We start from the raw sequence: 17,245 nt of genomic DNA, 5'->3' as shown, positions 1-17,245 counted from the left end.
TACAGCACTAAGACGTTGCATCGCTTCTGCCTGTGCTGCAATGGAAGCTGCCAGATCGCCCATCACATGTGGCATCAGGCCTGGGTCACCATGATATCTCTGGATGTCTACCATCCTTTGCAGACTGGAAATGATGGGTTCCATGGTGTGTGCAGAGCCTTGAGCAATGTTGGAAGTGGACTCCTCCACACTCCTTATCATTGTGGAGAGGCTCTCAGACACCCTCGTCATTGCACCTATCATCTCCGTCTGCTTGCCTATCACCCTTCTTCTAAAGGCCTCCCCATTGAGGTCCTGTACAACAGAACTCGCGCGTGAACTTGCCCTCTAGGGAGCTGGCCCTCGAGCTACCCTTCCTCCCTGGCCCATTTGTCCCCGGTGCCTCACCCTATGCAGATCCCACTACTATACTAGCCTCTAAAGAACACGTAGTGCCAGTGTCTGAGCTGGTGTCTGCGGGTGAGAGATGCAGTGACACGGTGTGTTCTTCCTCCTCCTCTTCTTCCGCCTCGCTCTCAATGGCGCCCTCAGGGACAGGCTGCTCAGGTGCTTGCTCATTATCTGAAAGTGTAAAGGCACCAGAGTCGGGTTCAGGTAAGCGGAGGGGGGGCAGGAAGGGAGAACATACAGCATGATTAGCTGGAAAGTGTGAAAGGCTTGTGGGTTGAGGGGAAGTGGGAAGTTGTTGTCCCCAAGGGGGTCAATGTCGCCGGTGGCCACGGCGCCCACCACCTGGCGCCCAATAATCTGCAACACTCTATTCTCCAGCGCAGACAATGGTTGGGTGTCCCCCACCTGTGCGCTCCTGCTCTCTCCTGTTGTGAACCACCTTGGCCTGCAAGAGAAAGGAAAGTGTGTGAGTGAGTGAGGAGCAATGTGTTTGGGTGATGTGCCTGCTATAGTTGAATAGCTGTCATTGTGTGCAAGGTGTGAGATGTGGGTGTGAGTGTTGGTTGGTAGAGATTGTTGGTGGGTCAGCGCTGGGGGTGTGGTGCTTTGGGCAGTGTGTGAAGATTGGGGTACAGATGGTGGTATGTAGCATTTGTTGAAGCATTCACTCAACCTGACCACCTGAGTGAGGTTGTTAAATTTCTTCCTGCACTGTGTGTGTGTTCTGGGGATCACAGTGCTGCCCGAGACTTGCTGCGCTACCTCCCTCCACATGGTGCGGAAGACTTGTGGCGAGGGCCTCCTACCATTTGTTGGGTAGAGCACTGCCCTCTGTCTGGTCACAGTGAACACAAATGCCTCCAATGTTTGATCACTGAATCTGCGGGCTCTCTCCCTGGGGCATGGATCTGCCATGAGTACAGCTGTTTCATTCCTCCGGCTCCTTCTCCTTGACCTGCTGCTGCTTGCTGAGGCAGCTGCACAGCCAGCAATGCTGAGAATGAGGTTCTGTAGCATCAATGAACCTCCCCTTTAAGAACTGGAAAAAGCCTGTGGCAATGATGACTTGCGATTAGACTGCACCTGATATTGGTCCACCCTTTGAGTATAATGCCAATGAGCTTGGGCTTTAAGGCTTGAATTAGCGCTCCAATCATTTCTTTGAGCAGTGAGAATGAATTTTGCGTGCAGTCTAAAGCATTAGCGCCTGGCGCTAATTCTCCAACTTTTCTAATGATACCACCCATTCCTGGGCTATAATGAATTTCTAGCCCTGTGATTCTTTAAACCTTTCCCCCTTGACCGAGCTCCGGCCACCCTTCCCAACTCCTCAACCTTGGTTTGCCATCCATTACTGTGTATTTCTCCTTCTGTAAGAAGCTTCCTGGAGTCTTTTATCAGATTGAAGGTGCAATACAAATACAGATTGTTGAAATTGTTTAATATTACTGTAAAAATACAGTCCAATAACACAAGACTGCAGATTCAAGCACAGTATAGTGTCAGCTTTTGGAAACAGAACAATATATTGGTACACCCCATTTGTACTAGTATACTGTGTCAACTCGGTTTAGTGACAGCACTGTAGCCTCTGAGTCAGAAGGTTATGGGTCCAAGCCCCATTCCGGGCTGTGAGTGCTGTCACTTTTGACTCGCCATCCGTTCCCCTCCATCACCGGCGCACTGCAGCTTCAGTATGTACGATCTACAGGGCACACGACTGAGCAAAGTCTTAAACAGCAGCTCCCTCCCCTGTGACCTCTACCATCGAGAAGGACAAGAGCAGCAATGCTGTGGGAATGCCATCACCTCCAAGTCACACACCACTACTTGCTGTTCCTTCATCATCGCTGCATCAATATTCTGGGTACAGGTTGTTACTGGGCTTGTAATCCAGAGGCCTGGACTAGTAACCCAGTGTCTTGTATTAGTAATCCAGTGGCCTGGAGTAGTAATCCAGTGTCTTGTATTAGTAATCCAGTGGCCTGGACTAGTAATCCAGTGTCTTGTATTAGTAATCCAGTGGCCTGGACTAGTAATCCATTGTCTTGGACTAGTAATCCAGTGTCTTGTATTAGTAATCCAGTGGCCTGGACTAGTAATCCAGAGAACACGCATTCAAATCCCACCGTGGACAGCTTGAGAATTTGAATTTGGCTTTAAAAAATCTGGAAATGAAAAGCTGATCTTAGGAAAGTGACCATGAAACTGTCGGATTGTCGTAAAAGCCCAACTGGTTCACGAATGTTCCTTTAGGGAAGGAAACCTGCCGTCTTTACCCGGTCTGGTCTACATGTGACTCCAGACCCACACCAATGTGGTTGACTCTTAACTGCGCTCTGAAGTGGCCTAGCAGTTTTTTGTTTTATTTATTCATTTATGGGATGTGGGCATCGCTGGCAAGGCCAGCATTTATTGCCCATCCCTAATTGCCCTTGAGAAGGTGGTGGTGAGCCACCTTCTTGAACCGCTGCAGTCCGTGTGGTGAAGGTACTCCCACAGTGCTGTTAGGGAGGGAGTTCCAGGATTTTGACCCAGCGACGATGAAGGAACGATGATGCACTTGGAGGAGGTGGTGTTCCCATACGCCTGCTGCCCTTGTCCTTCTAGGTGGTAGAGGTCGCGGGTTTGGGAGGTGCTGCCGAAGAAGCCTTGGCGAGTTGCTGCAGTGCATCTTGTAGATGGTACACACTGCAGCCACGGTACGCCGGTGGTGGAGGGAGTGAGGGGGAAAAATTCGGTATTGCCCCATTTGGGGCGCCGTTATCGGCCGTGCGCAAAGTTTAGCGCCTGGCGCTAATTATCGCCTCCGACAGCAAACTTGGCTTTTATCGCCCCTGGAGGTGATTGGAGCGCTAAATCAGGCGCTTCACACCTGTCTTAAGGCGCAAAGGCCGAGGAGCGAGGCGCTACCTCAGAGCGCTGGCGAAGCAAGGAAGGGCAAATTAAAATAAACCTGCAAAGAGCTGCTCAGTACTCAAAACTCCTTCACACAGCGTTGAATCTCTCCAGAAGTCTCTCTCTCTCAGACTGCGTGGTGCAAAAATGTCACCGACAAAAAAAGGCAGGAAGCGGTCGCCTTTGTTAAGTCTGTGTGTTATAATGAGAATTATTACACAGACCATAAGAGTAAATTTTAACAGGTCTTTACTAGTTGAAGGTCAGGGCGGAACTGCCCAATAAATCATTACACAGCACTTATATACCGGTGTGGTCACCACCGGTATTACAGTATACAGCAGCCAAGATAAAGTAGTGCAACCCTTAAAATAGTTCTCTTAAAGGTGGAACGGTTACATACACTACAATCCTCCCTTTTTAGGTTAACAGTATATATTCCCATTAAACATAACATCATAACATATATACACAACTTCATGTAAAAACAGTTCACAGATTCAGTCTCTCTGGAGGCTTCCTGACTCGGTCCGGATAACGCCTCGGTGGTGTAGTAGTTTTCGGTGGTGTAGTAGGTTCTTTTGGCAAGGTCGATTCGGCTTGAATGTCAGTGTCGGGTTCATCTGGTTCCAGTATCACCGGATCGGAGGTAGATACTATGGGTATCTCTGCTTCATCATTGGGCGTATAGAGTTGTGGTGTAGGTTGTCCCTTTTCGGATGACTCTATGATCTGGTCAGCATGGCGCCTTATTATGCTTTCACCAATGTCCACGGTATACATCAGCGGTCTTAGTCGTGTGCAAATAGTTCCAGGCTGCCATTTCTCGGTACAGTAGTCCCGGGCCAAAACTTGTTGACCTATCTGGAAGGTTCTAGTTGGCCTTTCATTCATGCCTTGAAATTGCCGGTTCTCTACGTCCCTTCTGATGTTTGGCTTGATCAAATCCAGCCGGCATCTTAGTCTCCTATTGAAAAACATCATGGCGGGAGTTTGGTTTGTGACCGCATGTGTTGCATTCCTGTACGCCAACAAGAAGTTATCTACCTTATGTTGTAGATTTATGTCTTCATTACCCATGGCCTTTATGGCCTTCTTGAAGGTCTGGACAAACCTTTCAGCTAATCCATTGGTGGCGGGATGGTATGGGGCGGACGTGTAGTGCTTAACCCCATTGTTTTTTAAGAACTTCCTGAATTCTTCGGACACAAATTGCGGTCCATTATCAGAACAGATCTGTTCCGGCAACCCATTCCTGGCAAATATGGTCCTTAATACTGTGATGGTTTTTTCCGTGGTGGTGGAGGACATCTTTATTACCTCCGGCCACTTGGAGTGTGCATCCACCGCGATTAAGAACATTGAGTCCATAAATGGACCAGCAAAGTCGATATGTACCCTTTGCCATGGAGATGAGGGCCACTCCCATGGATGCAGAGGAGCTTGTGGTGGGGCGTTTTGGACCTTCTGGCATCCTAGACAGCTCTTGGTCATTTCTTCGATGTCTCCATCGATACCTGGCCACCACACGAACGCTCTGGCTAGGTTCTTCATTTTCACTCCACCCAGATGCCCCTCGTGAAGCTCCTTTAGCACTTTATGCTGGAGTTTGGGTGGAATCACCACTCTGGATCCACACATCAAAGTTCCTCGGCACACTGACAGCTGTTCTCTTCTTTGCGAAAATGCTGGCAACAGTGGTTCGCCATGTGCTGGCCATCCCTTCACCGTTAAATCGTAGACTCGTGAGAGAGTCGGGTCATTTCTTGTTTCCTTTTCGATCGTAGAATTTGTTACTGGTAGACATTCCACTATGGTTGAGTGGAACATCTCCACTGGGTCCACTGTAGGCGCCTCTTCTACCGTTGGCAACGGTAGGCGCGATAAACCGTCAGCATTCCCATGCTGTTTTGATCCTTTGTATTCTATGTCATATTGGTGTGCCCCTAGGAAAAGGGACCACCTCTGTAGCCTTTGCGCTGTCATAATGGAAACGCCCTTTTTAGGGTTGAATATGGATACCAACGGCTGGTGGTCTGTCAGCAGTGTAAACTTCTGGCCCTGCAGGTAATGATTAAACTTCTTTACTCCCCACACCAGGCTGAGAGCCTCCCTATCTATCTGAGCATAGTTGCGCTCAGCGGAGGTCAATGATCTGGATGCAAATGCGACTGGCCTTTCCGAGCCATTTGGCAACTTGTGTGAGAGTACTGCTCCAATACCATAAGGAGAAGCATCACAAGCTAAACGAATAGGTAGCGTTGGGTTGAAGTGAGCCAACACTTCCTCTGAGGTGATCAATGTCTTGCTTTTGCGAAAGGCCTTCTTACAGTCCTCGCTCCACTTCCATGGTACTTCTTTCTGCAAAAGAGCATTCAGCGGGTGCAGCACCGTGGATAGATTTGGCAGAAACTTATGGTAATAGTTAATCAACCCTAGGAACGATCTCAACTGGGATACATTTTCCGGAGCGGGAGCCTTCACAACAGCTTCGATCTTGTCAGGTGACTTGTGCAGCCCCTCCTGGTCAATGACATGACCACAGTACGAGATCCGTTTCTGAAAGAACTCACATTTCTGGCGATTAACTCGAAGGCCATATTCCTTCAACCTGGTGAGCACCAGTTTCAAATTTGCAAGGTGTTCCTCATCGTCATCTCCTGTAATCAGGATATCGTCCAAGTAACATTGAGTGCTTGGAATTCCCTGTAATACCTGCTCCATGGCCCTCTGCCAAATTGCCAGAGCCGAAGCCGCTCCAAAAACCAGTCTATTATATCGATACAAGCCTCTGTGCGTGCTGATTGTGAGATACTGGCGTGACTCTTCCTCAACTTCCATCTGTAAGTACGCTTGCGCCAGGTCTATCTTGGTGAAGCGTTTCCTGCCAGACAATGAAGCAAAGATATCCTCAATCCGCGGAAGCGGATATTGCACCGTGTGAAGCACCGGATTAACTGTGATCTTGAAGTCTCCACAGATGCGGACCTTCCCTGGTTCCCCTGGCTTGTTACTCGATGAGCGCTTCATGACGGGAACAATGGGCGTGGCCCACTCACCCCAGTCCACCTTAGACAGTACTCCTGAACGTTCCAGCCCTTCCAGCTCAGCTTCCACAGCAGGTCGTATCGCATACGGTACCGGTCTGGCTTTGAAAAATTTTGGGTTTTCATGTTCTGCAATCTTGATTTTTGCCTTAATTCCTCTCAGTGTTCCCAGTCCCTGTTGGAACACCTCTTTAGCCTCATCCAATATTCTGGACAATCGTTCAGGTTTGACATCTTTTTTTCCGGAATCTACCGTTATTGCGTTTAGGGAGTGCCAGTCCATATTTATTTTCCTGATCCACTCCCGTCCCAGAAGTGGTGGACCTCCCTCAGGTAGTACATATAAGTCCATTCCTTGGTGTTCTTTGCCCTTGTGTATCACCTTGACTTTTATCTTTCCGATGGGGTATACTCTTTGCCCCGTGTATGTCTGCAATACTATCTCCGTATCCCGTAGGGGAATATGTTTGAATAACTTTTTGTAATCTTGCTTATTCATGACCGTCAACGCCGATCCGGTGTCCAATTCCATCTTCACTTGGACTCCTGCTATCTGCAGTGTGACCCAGATAGTTTGTCGGTCAGCTTCCTTACTCACGTTGTGAATTCTCAGACTACCCAGTTCCTTGCTGTTGGAGTCTGAATCCGAATTCTGTTCATCTGAACTCTTCTCAGCCACCTTATGTACCTTTCTGCACTTTTCCTGTGGTGACTTTTTGTTGCTGGTCTTCTTTCCTGACCGGCATACTTTAGCTATGTGACCAAGCTTGCCACATTTTCTACATTCCTGGTTTTTAAACCAGCATTGGTTCTGATCGTGTGTTGTCTTTCCACAACGATAACATTTCGTTGTACCCAAAGCCATTTGATCTACGCTGAGTACCGCTGCCTTCAGCTGCATTTCCGCAGTGCCTCTCGCTGCGGCTTCGTGCGATGCTGCAATAGTGACAGCCTTATCAAGTGTAAGATCATTCTCTTCAAGTAGCCGCTTTTGTGTTCCTTCTTTCGACAACCCACACACGAATTTGTCTCTCAGTGCCTCTGTCAGGCTTTCCCCAAACTGACAGTATTTCGCTAGCTTACGCAGTTCAATTAAATACTCCGCGTTGCTGTCCTCTTTCAGTTGCGTTCTCGCATAAAATTTAAATCGTTCCGCTAACATTAGCAGTGTGGGGTTCAAATGATTCTTCAGGACAGCAACAATTTTAGCGAAAGTCTGATCCGCCGGTTTAGCTGGTGATAGAAGATGCTTCAATAGTCCGTATGTCTTCGCACCCATTGAGTTTAGTAAGGTTAGTGCTTCATCTTCATCTGATATTTTATTTGCCTTACAATATATCTCTATGCGTTCTACATACGTGGCCCAATCTTCAACATCGGGATCGAAATTGTTGATGTTACCACGCTTAGGCATCCTCGCGATCTTCTTGAGAAACAAAAGAAATATTTTTTTTCTTTTTTTTTACAAAATGGCGGTTTCCCGCGCTTGTCTTCTTCCCCCGCCTCCGAAAATGGCGGCTTCCCGCGTTTGCCTTCCTCCCCTGCTGGCTGTAATGGCAATTGCCGTATTGCTGTGTTCGCCCTCCCCCAGCGGTTTTCAAATCTTGCCTCCCAGCCCCTCTTGCAGTCTGGTCCTTTCCCCCCAGCTGCGGCTGAGTTCTCCGCAGTTTTTTATTTTTTTTATTTTCTCCCGCGCCTTACGCTGACCCGGTCGCTGCGCCTCGCGGCCTCGGTAGCTGCCCGGCCTTTTTCACCGGTCGCGCTCTCTCTCGACGCTGTTGCGTCTCCCAGCCCGCTTGCAGCCCAGTCTTTCGCACCGGCCGCGTTTGCATTCACCGCGGCTTCCATGCCTTACGCTGCCCCAGTCTCAGCGCCTCTGGCCCCGACTTCTGTCCGGCTCTTTTCCCTGGCCGTGGTCGAGTTCTCCGCCCTTATATCCTCCGTTTTTTTTTTTTTTCTCCCCTACTCACAGTCAACTCACAGACTTGCTGATCGGCTTACCCACCACCGTGATAGAAGGGATGATCCCTGCCTGTTGCTGATGGAAGGCTTCGTGTCAGAATTCTTCCTTTGCTCTGCAGACCCGAGTCTTTTCTCAGCAGAATGATGAGGGCAGATGCCTCCTCTCGACGCCCGTTAAACTGCCTTGGATGTATCTCTGCCACAGGGTAAGATCGTACTCGTCGCCACTGTTAAGTCTGTGTGTTATAATGAGAATTATTACACAGACCACAAGAGTAAAATTTAACAGGTCTTTACAAGTTGAAGGTCAGGGCGGAACTGCCCAATTAATCATTACACAGCACTTATATACCGGTGTGGTCACCACCGGTATTACAGTATACAGCAGCCAAGATAAAGTAGTGCAACCCTTAAAATAGTTCTCTTAAAGGTGGAACGGTTACATACACTACAGCCTTTAAATAGCGCACCCCTAGTCCCTTGCTGACAGCATAACGCTCCCCTCAACCTGTCGTTGCTAGCGGCAGGCGGTAAGGCAGGGGGCGCCACTCAATATCCGGTCCGGGGCGCTAACGGGGCGTTGCGCACTCGACTGACGTCACAATCTGCCGGCGCAGGAGATCGTGGCGGTAGTGTTTAGCGCCGCCACAAAATGTCTGGTTAATTTCGCGAGCGGCACAAACATCGCCGCGCCCGGGCGCTCGTTGCTTTGCGCCCCAATTGGCGCCCTCTTAAGGCGCTAACGGGAGGCGCAAACAACTGAATTTTTCCCCCTGAATGTTTAAGTTGTATCAGAGTTGGGCCATAAATGCCAGCCCTGCCAGCGATGTCCACAACCCGCGAATGAATAATTTATTTTTTAAAAACTCCCTCCCCACTGTGGGAGCACCTTCACCCCAGGGACTGCAGCGGTTCAAGAAGGCGGCCCACCGCCACCTTCTCGGGGGCAACTCGGGGATGGGCAAAAAAATAGGGTCTTGACGCCATTTAACTCATAGTTTACTAAAATGTAATACAGTGCCTAGTGTGGCCCGTCTGAAGCAAGAGGCTGCCACAAGTGGTGAGTTTCATACCTGTAAACCAGACCCAGGACAGTGTAAGCTGCCGGTCTGACTAACAGTGCAGATCAGCTCGGAGGCATGAGTTAGAGGCTGCCTTACTGGCCTCAGCTAATTTCAAAGTGTTACGTGCACTGCCGGCCTCTAATCTCTCACTGGAACCGTCTCACTGTCAGACTCCAATGTAAACAGGGGTGGCTCCGATCCTTATCAGCCTCAGTGCCTGGAGTGACCTGCGGTCGAGTCACTCTGGGGCACTAATCAGCGGTGGAAACATCTTTTTGAAAGTTAAAAGTTAATCGTCGCACGGCGACTCCGGGTGAGGCTCTTCCTTTACCCGCAATGAGTAAATTCACAATGAAATAGACCTTCAGCCTCACCTGGGTGGGGGTTGGGAGCGGGGCGGGGTGGTCTAAGAAAGCAGAAGATAGGGGTGGGACTGGAAGAGGAGGAAATTTATGATGCAAAAGGGTTGGAAGCAAAGTGGAATGGGGCGGGCGGGTGGAAGTTGTGAAAGATTGGAGATGGGAGGAAAAATGCATTGATGTAACAAAAGTCAAAGAAAGAAAGAACTTGCATTTCTATAGCGCCTTGCACGACCTCAGGACGTCCCCAAGTGCTCTATGGCCAAGGAAGTACTTTTTAAAGTGTAGTCGTTGCTTTAATGTAGGAAACGCGGCAGCCAATTTGCACACAGTAAGCTCCCACAAACGGCAATGAGCTGATAATCTGTTTTGGTGAAGTTGGTTGAGGATAAATATTGGCCCCAGGACACTGGGGATAACTCCCCTGCTCTTCTTCAAAATAGTGCCATGGGGTCTTTAACGCCCACCTGAGTGGGCAGACGGGGCCTCGGTTTAACGTCTCATCTGAAAGACGGCACCTCTGACAGTGCAGCACTCCCTTAGCACTACACTGAAGTGTCAGCTTAAAATTTGGGCTTAAGTCCCTGGAACGGGACTTGAACCCACAACCTTCTTGACCGAGAGGCAAGAGTGGGGCCCACTGAGGACTATAAGCAAGGTCCCGTCTGCTCTCTCAGGTGGACATAAGCGATCCCCGTGGCACTATTCCGAAGAAGAGCAGGGGAAATTCTCCCCGGTGTCCTGGGGCCAATACTTACCCCTCAAACAACATCGCTATGAAAAAACAGGTCATTAGTACATTGCTGTTCGTGGGAGCTTGCAAACACACTGCCACGTTTCCTACATTACAACAGTGACTACACTGCAAAAAAAGTACTTCATTGGCTGTAAAGCGCTTTGGGATGTCCTGAGGTCGTGAAGGGCGCGATAGAAAGGAAACATTCACAAATACATTTTCAGCCTCACTTGGGATATTACAGAATGATGCTGAAGGCATTAGTGTGCCAGCTTGTACTTTACGTTTGTGCTATAAACGTTTTATGGACAGTGGTAGCTCATAAACACAACAGTGTATATAGTTATAATTCTTTTATGAGTATAGAAAAATTCGATGGGAGGTTTTACAGCCAAGATGCAAAGTGGTTAAAACTGCACAGGAGCAGGAATGTTATAGCATCATCTTTCCCAGAAAGCAGCGCTTGAAAAAGAGGGCATTGGTTCCCTCTCTGACGCATCACGTTAAACCCTATTATAAGGCAGCAAGGATCAGTGCAATGGCGAGATTTAATTTTTGCTCAAGGGCAACTTTCTCTGCCAGGCGGAAGGTATTTTTCCAACACCCCAGTGGATCAAAATTAAGACCCTCATTCTTCTGATTCTCCCCCTTATCCACCCCCTTCGCCACCATTGGCGGCCACCCCTTCAACCGCCTGGGCCTTAAGCTCTGGGATTCCCTCCCCAAGTACCTCCGCCTCTCCACCTCTCTCCGCCTTTGAGACGCTCCTTAAAACCTACCTCATTGACCAAGCTTTTGGTCGCCTGTCCGAATGTCTCCTTATGTGTCCTGGTGTCGTCTGATCCCTGCTCCTGTGAAATGCCGTGGGACTTTTTTACTACGTTAAAGGCGCCATATAAATGCAACTTGTTGTTGTATTCATTTTGATTGAAAGCTGTCCAGTATTCAGTAGAAAAGTGACAATGCAGTATAAAAAATAATCCAACTGTTTTTACGCATTTTGGAGAGTTTAGAAAGGGGTTTGATTCTGCTTTTCTCCATCTGTGTGTGACAGCAGCCTGGGCTACACTCACTTGTGCGTCAATAGCTCTGCTGTACCTTTACTCAAGCAGCCTTGATATGGGCGTCACTGGCAAGGACAGCATTTATTGTCCATTATTAGTTGCGCCTTGAGAGGTGATGGTGAGCCGCCTTCTTGAACCGCTGCAGTCCCAGTGGTGAGGGTACTCCCACAAGTGCTGTTAGAGACGGAGTTCCAGGATTTTGACCCAGCGAAGATGAAGGATCGGCCGATATATTTTCAAGTCAGGATGGTGTGTGTGACTCGGAGGGGAACTTGCAGGTGATGGTGTTCCTATGGGGCCGCTGCCCTTGTCCTTCTAGGTGGTAGAGGTCGCGGGTTTGGGAGGTGCTGCCAAAGAAGCCTTGGCGAGTTGCTGCAGTGCATCTTGTAGATAGTACATGGTGCGCTGGTGGTGGAGGGAGTGAATGTTTCAGGTGGTGGATGGGCTGCCGATCAGATGACTGTGGGCAGTGAGCACTTTCCTTGCGGGGTGGGGAAGGGGCAACAAGTATTAATTCCGTCCCTCCCTGATGGTCACGTACATACACTACCCAGAAGATTACTACAAATTAGTAACAATACTGTGGAGGAGGAATTCCTGGAGTGTATACAGGATGGTTTCCTGGCCCAATATGTCGAGGAACCAACTAGAGATCAGGCCATCTTAGACTGGGTATTATGTAATGAGAAAGGATTAATTAGCAATCTTGTTGTGCGAGGCCCATTGGGGAGGAGCGATCATAATAGGATAGAATTCTTCATTAAAATGGAGAGTGAAGTAGTTGACTAGGGTCCTGAATTTAAATAAAGGAAACTACGATGGTATGAGGCGCGAGTTGGGTAGGATGGATTGGGGAACGTTACTTAAAGGGTTGACGGTGGATAAGCAATGGCAAACATTTAAAGATCGCTTGGGTGAACTACAGAATTTGTTCATTCCTGTTTGGCATAAAAATAAAACAAAAAAGGTGACTCAACCATGGCTAACAAGGGAAATTAGGGATAGCATAAGACCCAAGGAGAGGACATATAATTTGGCCAGAAAAAGCAGCAAATCTGAGGACTGGGAGCAGTTTAGGATTCAGCAAAGGAGGACAAAGGGATTAATTAAGAGGGGGAAAATAGATTATGAGAGTAAGCTTGCAGAGAATATAAAAACTGACTGCAAAAGCTTCTATAGATATGTGAAGAGAAAAAGATTGGTGAAGTCAAGCGTAGGCCCATGCAGTCAGAATCAGGGGAATTGATAATGGGGAACAAAGAAATGGCAGACCAATTAAATACATACTTTGGTTCTGTCTTCACAAAGGAGGACATAAATAACCTCCCAGAGATGTCGGGGAACATAGGGTCTAATGAGATGGAGGAATTGAATGAATCAGTATTTGTAGGGAAATGGTGTTAAGGAAATTGACGGGATTGAAGGCCAATAAATCCCCAGGGCCTGATAATCTACATCCTAGGGTACTTAAGGAAGTGGCCCTAGAAATAATAGATGCATTGCTGGTCATCTTCCAAAATTCTATAGACTCTGGAACAGTTCCCATGGATTGGAGGATAGCTAATGTAACCCCACTATTTAAAAAAGGTGGTAGAGATAAAATGGGGAATTACAGACCAGTAAGCCTGACATCGGTAGTGGGGAAAATGCTAGAGTCCATTATAAAAGATGTAATAAAAGAGCACTTGGAAAACAGTGACAGAATTGGACAAAGTCAACATGGATTTACAAAAGGTAAATCGTGCTTGACTAATCTACTGGAATTTTTTGAGGATGTAACTGGTAGAATAGATAAGGGAGAACCAGTGGATGTGGTGTATTTGGACTTTCAGAAGGCTTTTGATAAGGTCCCGCATAAGAGATTAGCATGCAAAGTTAAAGCACATGGGATTGGGGGTAAGGTACTGTCTTGGATAGAGAACTGGTTGGCAGACAGGAAGCAAAGAGTTGGAATAAACGGGTCTTTTTCCGAGTGGCAGGCATTGACTAGTAGGGTACTGCAGGGATCGGTGCTAGGACCCCAGCTATTCACAATATATATATTAATGATCTAGACGAGGGAACTAGATGTAATATCTCCAAGTTTGCAGACGACACAAAGCTGGGTGGGCGTGTGTGCTGCGAGGAGGATGCAGAGAAACTCCAGTATGATTTGGACAGGTTGGGTGATTGGGCAGATGCATGGCAAATGCAGTATAATGTGGATAAATGCAAGGTTATCCACTTCAGTGGCAAAAACAGGAAGACATATTATTATCTGAATGGCAATAGATTGGGAAAAGGGGAAGTGCAACAAGACCTGGGTATCCTTGTGTACTAGACGCTGAAGGTAAGCATGCAGGTGCAGCAGGCGGTTAAGAAGGCAAATGGTATGTTGGCCTTCATAGCGAGAGGATTCGAGTACAGGAGCAAGGATGTCTTGCTGCAGTTGTACAGGGCCTTGGTGAGACCACACCTTGAGTATTGTGTGCAGTTTTGGTCACCTTATCTGAGGAAGGATGTTCTTGCCATGGAGGGAGTGCAGCGAAGATTCACCAGACTGATACCTGGGATGGCAGGAATGACATATGAGGAGAGATTGGGTCGATTAGGCTTATATTCGCTAGAGTTTAGAAGAATGAGAGGGGATCTCATTGAAACTTATAAAATTCTAACAGGACTAGACAGATTGGATGCAGGAAGGATGTTCCCGATAGGGGTCATAGTCTAAGGATAAGGGGTAAGCCATTTAGGACTGAGATGAGGAGGAATTTCTTCACCCAGAGAGTGGTGAACCTGTGGAATTCTCTACCACAGAAGGCAGTAGAGGCCAATTCATTAAATATATTCAAGAAGGAGTTAGATATATTTCTTAAGGCTAAAGGGATCAAGGGATATGGGGAGAAGGCAGGGACAGGGTACTGAATTTGGATGATCAGCCATGATCTCATTGAATGGCGGAGCAGGCTCGAGGGGCCGAATGGCCTACTCCTGCTCCTATCTTCTATGTTTCTATGTAAGAAGGACAGTCAGCAGTGAAAAAGCACCTGATGGGTATATTTTTGGAGTGATAATTGAGGTGTTTATGATGATTAAAGGAGTTGATAGGGTAGACAAAGAGAAACTATTTCCTCTGGTGGGGGGAGTCCAGAACAAGGGGGGCATAACCTTAAAATTAGAGCCAGGCCATTCAGGGGGTGATGCCAGGAAGCACTTCTTCACACAAAGGTTAGTGTAAATCTCGAACTCTCTATCCCAAAAAGCTGTTGAAACTGGGAGGCCAATTGAAAATGTCAAAACTGAAATTGATAGATTTTTGTTAGGCAAGTGAATTAAGAGATATGGAACTAAGCCGGGTAAGTGGGGTTAAAATACAGATCAGTCATGATCTAATAGAATGACGGGACAGGCTCGAGGGGCTGAATGGCCTCCTCCGGTTCCACATTCCTATTTGCCAAATGAACAGTTCCACCTTTGCCCGAAATTCCGTCACGTGGCGAGCAAGGTCGCAGACCGACTTTCCTTTTCCCCCTGAAGCGCCACGTTCAGTTCATTCAGGCAACTGTTGGTATCGGCGAGACAGAGCAAGTCACGCTTCCGAGCTTCATTCTGCATTAGCAAACAGTTGCCTAGTTTGTTGGGCGAGGGTGTTAAGGATGACGGAACCAAGGCGGGTGGATGGAGTTAAGACACAGGCCAGCCGTGGTCTCGCTGAATGGCAGAACAGGCTCGAGGGGCTGAATGGCCTCCTCCCGTTCCTACGTTCCTGAGGCCATGATTTTCCTTCAGCGTCCGGTTGGGGCATCCCCACGACAACCTCAGCTGAGATTAGCCTTTGAAAGACTTGCTGACTGGCTCAAAAGTAGACAGCAGCAGGAATGTTAGAAAGTTTATTGAATGTTCCCTCAAAGTTTATCATCTTATTGTTCATTATCTGTATTATTATCAGGGCTGAGAGACTTCAGTTATGTGGAGGGACTGACTGCTTGCTAAGGATACTTTCATGCACATAGAGCGACACAGCACAGAAGGAGGCCATTCGGCCCATCGTGCCTGTGCCGGCTCTTTGCAAGAGCTATCCAATTAGTTCCACTCCCCCTGCTCTTTCCCCGTAGCCCGGGATCGGCTTTTCCAATGTGAGATTTCGCACATGCACAAATCTTTGAATGGGCCGTGCAGCCCCTTAGAGGGACCGCGCACCCAAATTTAAAATTAGGGGGAGCGTTGCCCATCGCCCTAAAATGTTTTTCAAGCATTTATCCAATTCCCTTTTGAATTGGCCTCAATCTGATCAATCTGCGCTGCTCCCCCTCCAAGGCCAATATATATCCGTCCTGAGGTGCGGGGCCCGGAACTGAACGCAGTGCTCCAGTTGCGGCCTAACCAGAGCTTTATACAGTGTAGCATAACTTCCACCCTCTTTTGTATTGCAGCTCCCTTGAGATGAAGGCCAACATTCCATTAGCCTTTCAAATTCTTTTTTTGTACCTGTCCACTAACATTTAGTGATTTCTGTACAAGGACCCCTAAGTCTCTCAGTTCCGAGCTTCTCGCCATCTACAAAATACTCTGATCTATCTTTCTTGGGTCCAAAGTGGATGATCTCACACTTCCCCAGGTTGACCTCCGTCCGACACGGTTTTGCCCGCTCACTTACTCTATCAGTGTCCCTTTGCAACTTTCGAGGGGTTAGTTCCCCACCTCACTCTCCAGGCTGCAGTTGTAGTGAGGAGGGAAGGGGTGCCTGAGGAGGTTCAGGCGGGGAAGAGTTGGGGGGGTGGGGGGGGTGGTTCTGAGGGAAAACATTAAGGAGGTTCATATGCTAAGAATAAATAGCAGGAATTTAATCTTGTCGGGATAAATGTAAGGCACCACTGTATAGTCTACATGCTGTGTAAATACAGACAGGCCTTGTTGGATGTTGATGTTGGTTGGAGGAACAATTAGGTGAAACTGTGTTTTGTGTGTTTAATTTCAGGGACATCGGAAGAGCGGGGGCTGGTGGCAGACTTTCCTGGTTTCAAATCTGGGCTGGAAGGTCACCACTGTCGTCAGCCAAAAGACTTAACCAGGGTTTATCTCCTTCCTTCAGCTGTACGCAGGTCACTGAAGTACCTGTGCGTGAAATCCTTTCCCTTTTGCAACCTGCGCCCCAGTTCGGAACCGGCGCAAGAACCCGCGGCAGAGGGCGAGGAGACGAGCGACTTGCTGCCAACTCCTGGGCTAGGCTCAAACGGAGGGGAAGCAGGGGTTGCCAACATTTCCAGGATTGTCCTGGAGTCTCCAGGAATTCAAGATTGATACTGTTGGGAACAGAACCCAGGGAGAGAACATCGTAGGGGCCATTAAAACAAAATGTTGTTTTTATTTCTTTTGCATTTTCTTTGCACACTTTTTGTTTATTAGTTAGAAAGATGTTGGGAGTTGGGGCTGTTTGACCGGGTGGGGTGGGGTGGTTGGAGGTGGGAGGTCCCGTGATGAAGCCTCCAGCTATACAGCCAAAGGGGAAGTAGGGCTTGCCAACCCTCCAGGATTGGCCTGGAGTCTCCAGTTATTGAAGATGAAGCTCCTGGACAACGCTGCCAGCAAAAACCCATCATTCTTTCAACGCTTTTATTTGGTAGTTACAAAAATTATTGGGAGTTGGAAAAGAAAAAGGGCTGTTTCAACTTTGTCAGTCAAACATCATCCAATCAGGTTAACGAAGAGTCAATTCGCTGTCCAATTGGCCGTGGGAAGACTGGCA

At 48.1% G+C, this 17,245-nt stretch overlaps 1 protein-coding gene across 2 annotated transcripts in view; it reads left to right on the top strand.

Moving 5' to 3' along the window:
* slc23a3 (solute carrier family 23 member 3) overlaps nt 1-16,866 on the top strand; it is a 126,926-nt gene extending 110,060 nt beyond the window's left edge. For both annotated transcript variants that reach the window (XM_085986801.1, XM_085986802.1), the window contains one exon: nt 16,478-16,866. In XM_085986801.1, the coding sequence (XP_085842927.1) occupies nt 16,478-16,800 (323 nt within the window). In that variant the 3' untranslated portion in view covers nt 16,801-16,866. The remainder of the gene's footprint in view (nt 1-16,477) is intronic.
* Nucleotides 16,867-17,245: the final 379 nt, after the last annotated feature.

This window comes from Somniosus microcephalus, chromosome 4 (assembly GCF_052327205.1).
Source record: "Somniosus microcephalus isolate GS21.2 chromosome 4, FLI_Smic_1.0, whole genome shotgun sequence".
Classification (NCBI taxonomy): domain Eukaryota; kingdom Metazoa; phylum Chordata; class Chondrichthyes; order Squaliformes; family Somniosidae; genus Somniosus; species Somniosus microcephalus.
Note: the sequence above shows the minus strand (reverse complement) of the source record. Positions and strands in the feature narration are given on the sequence as shown.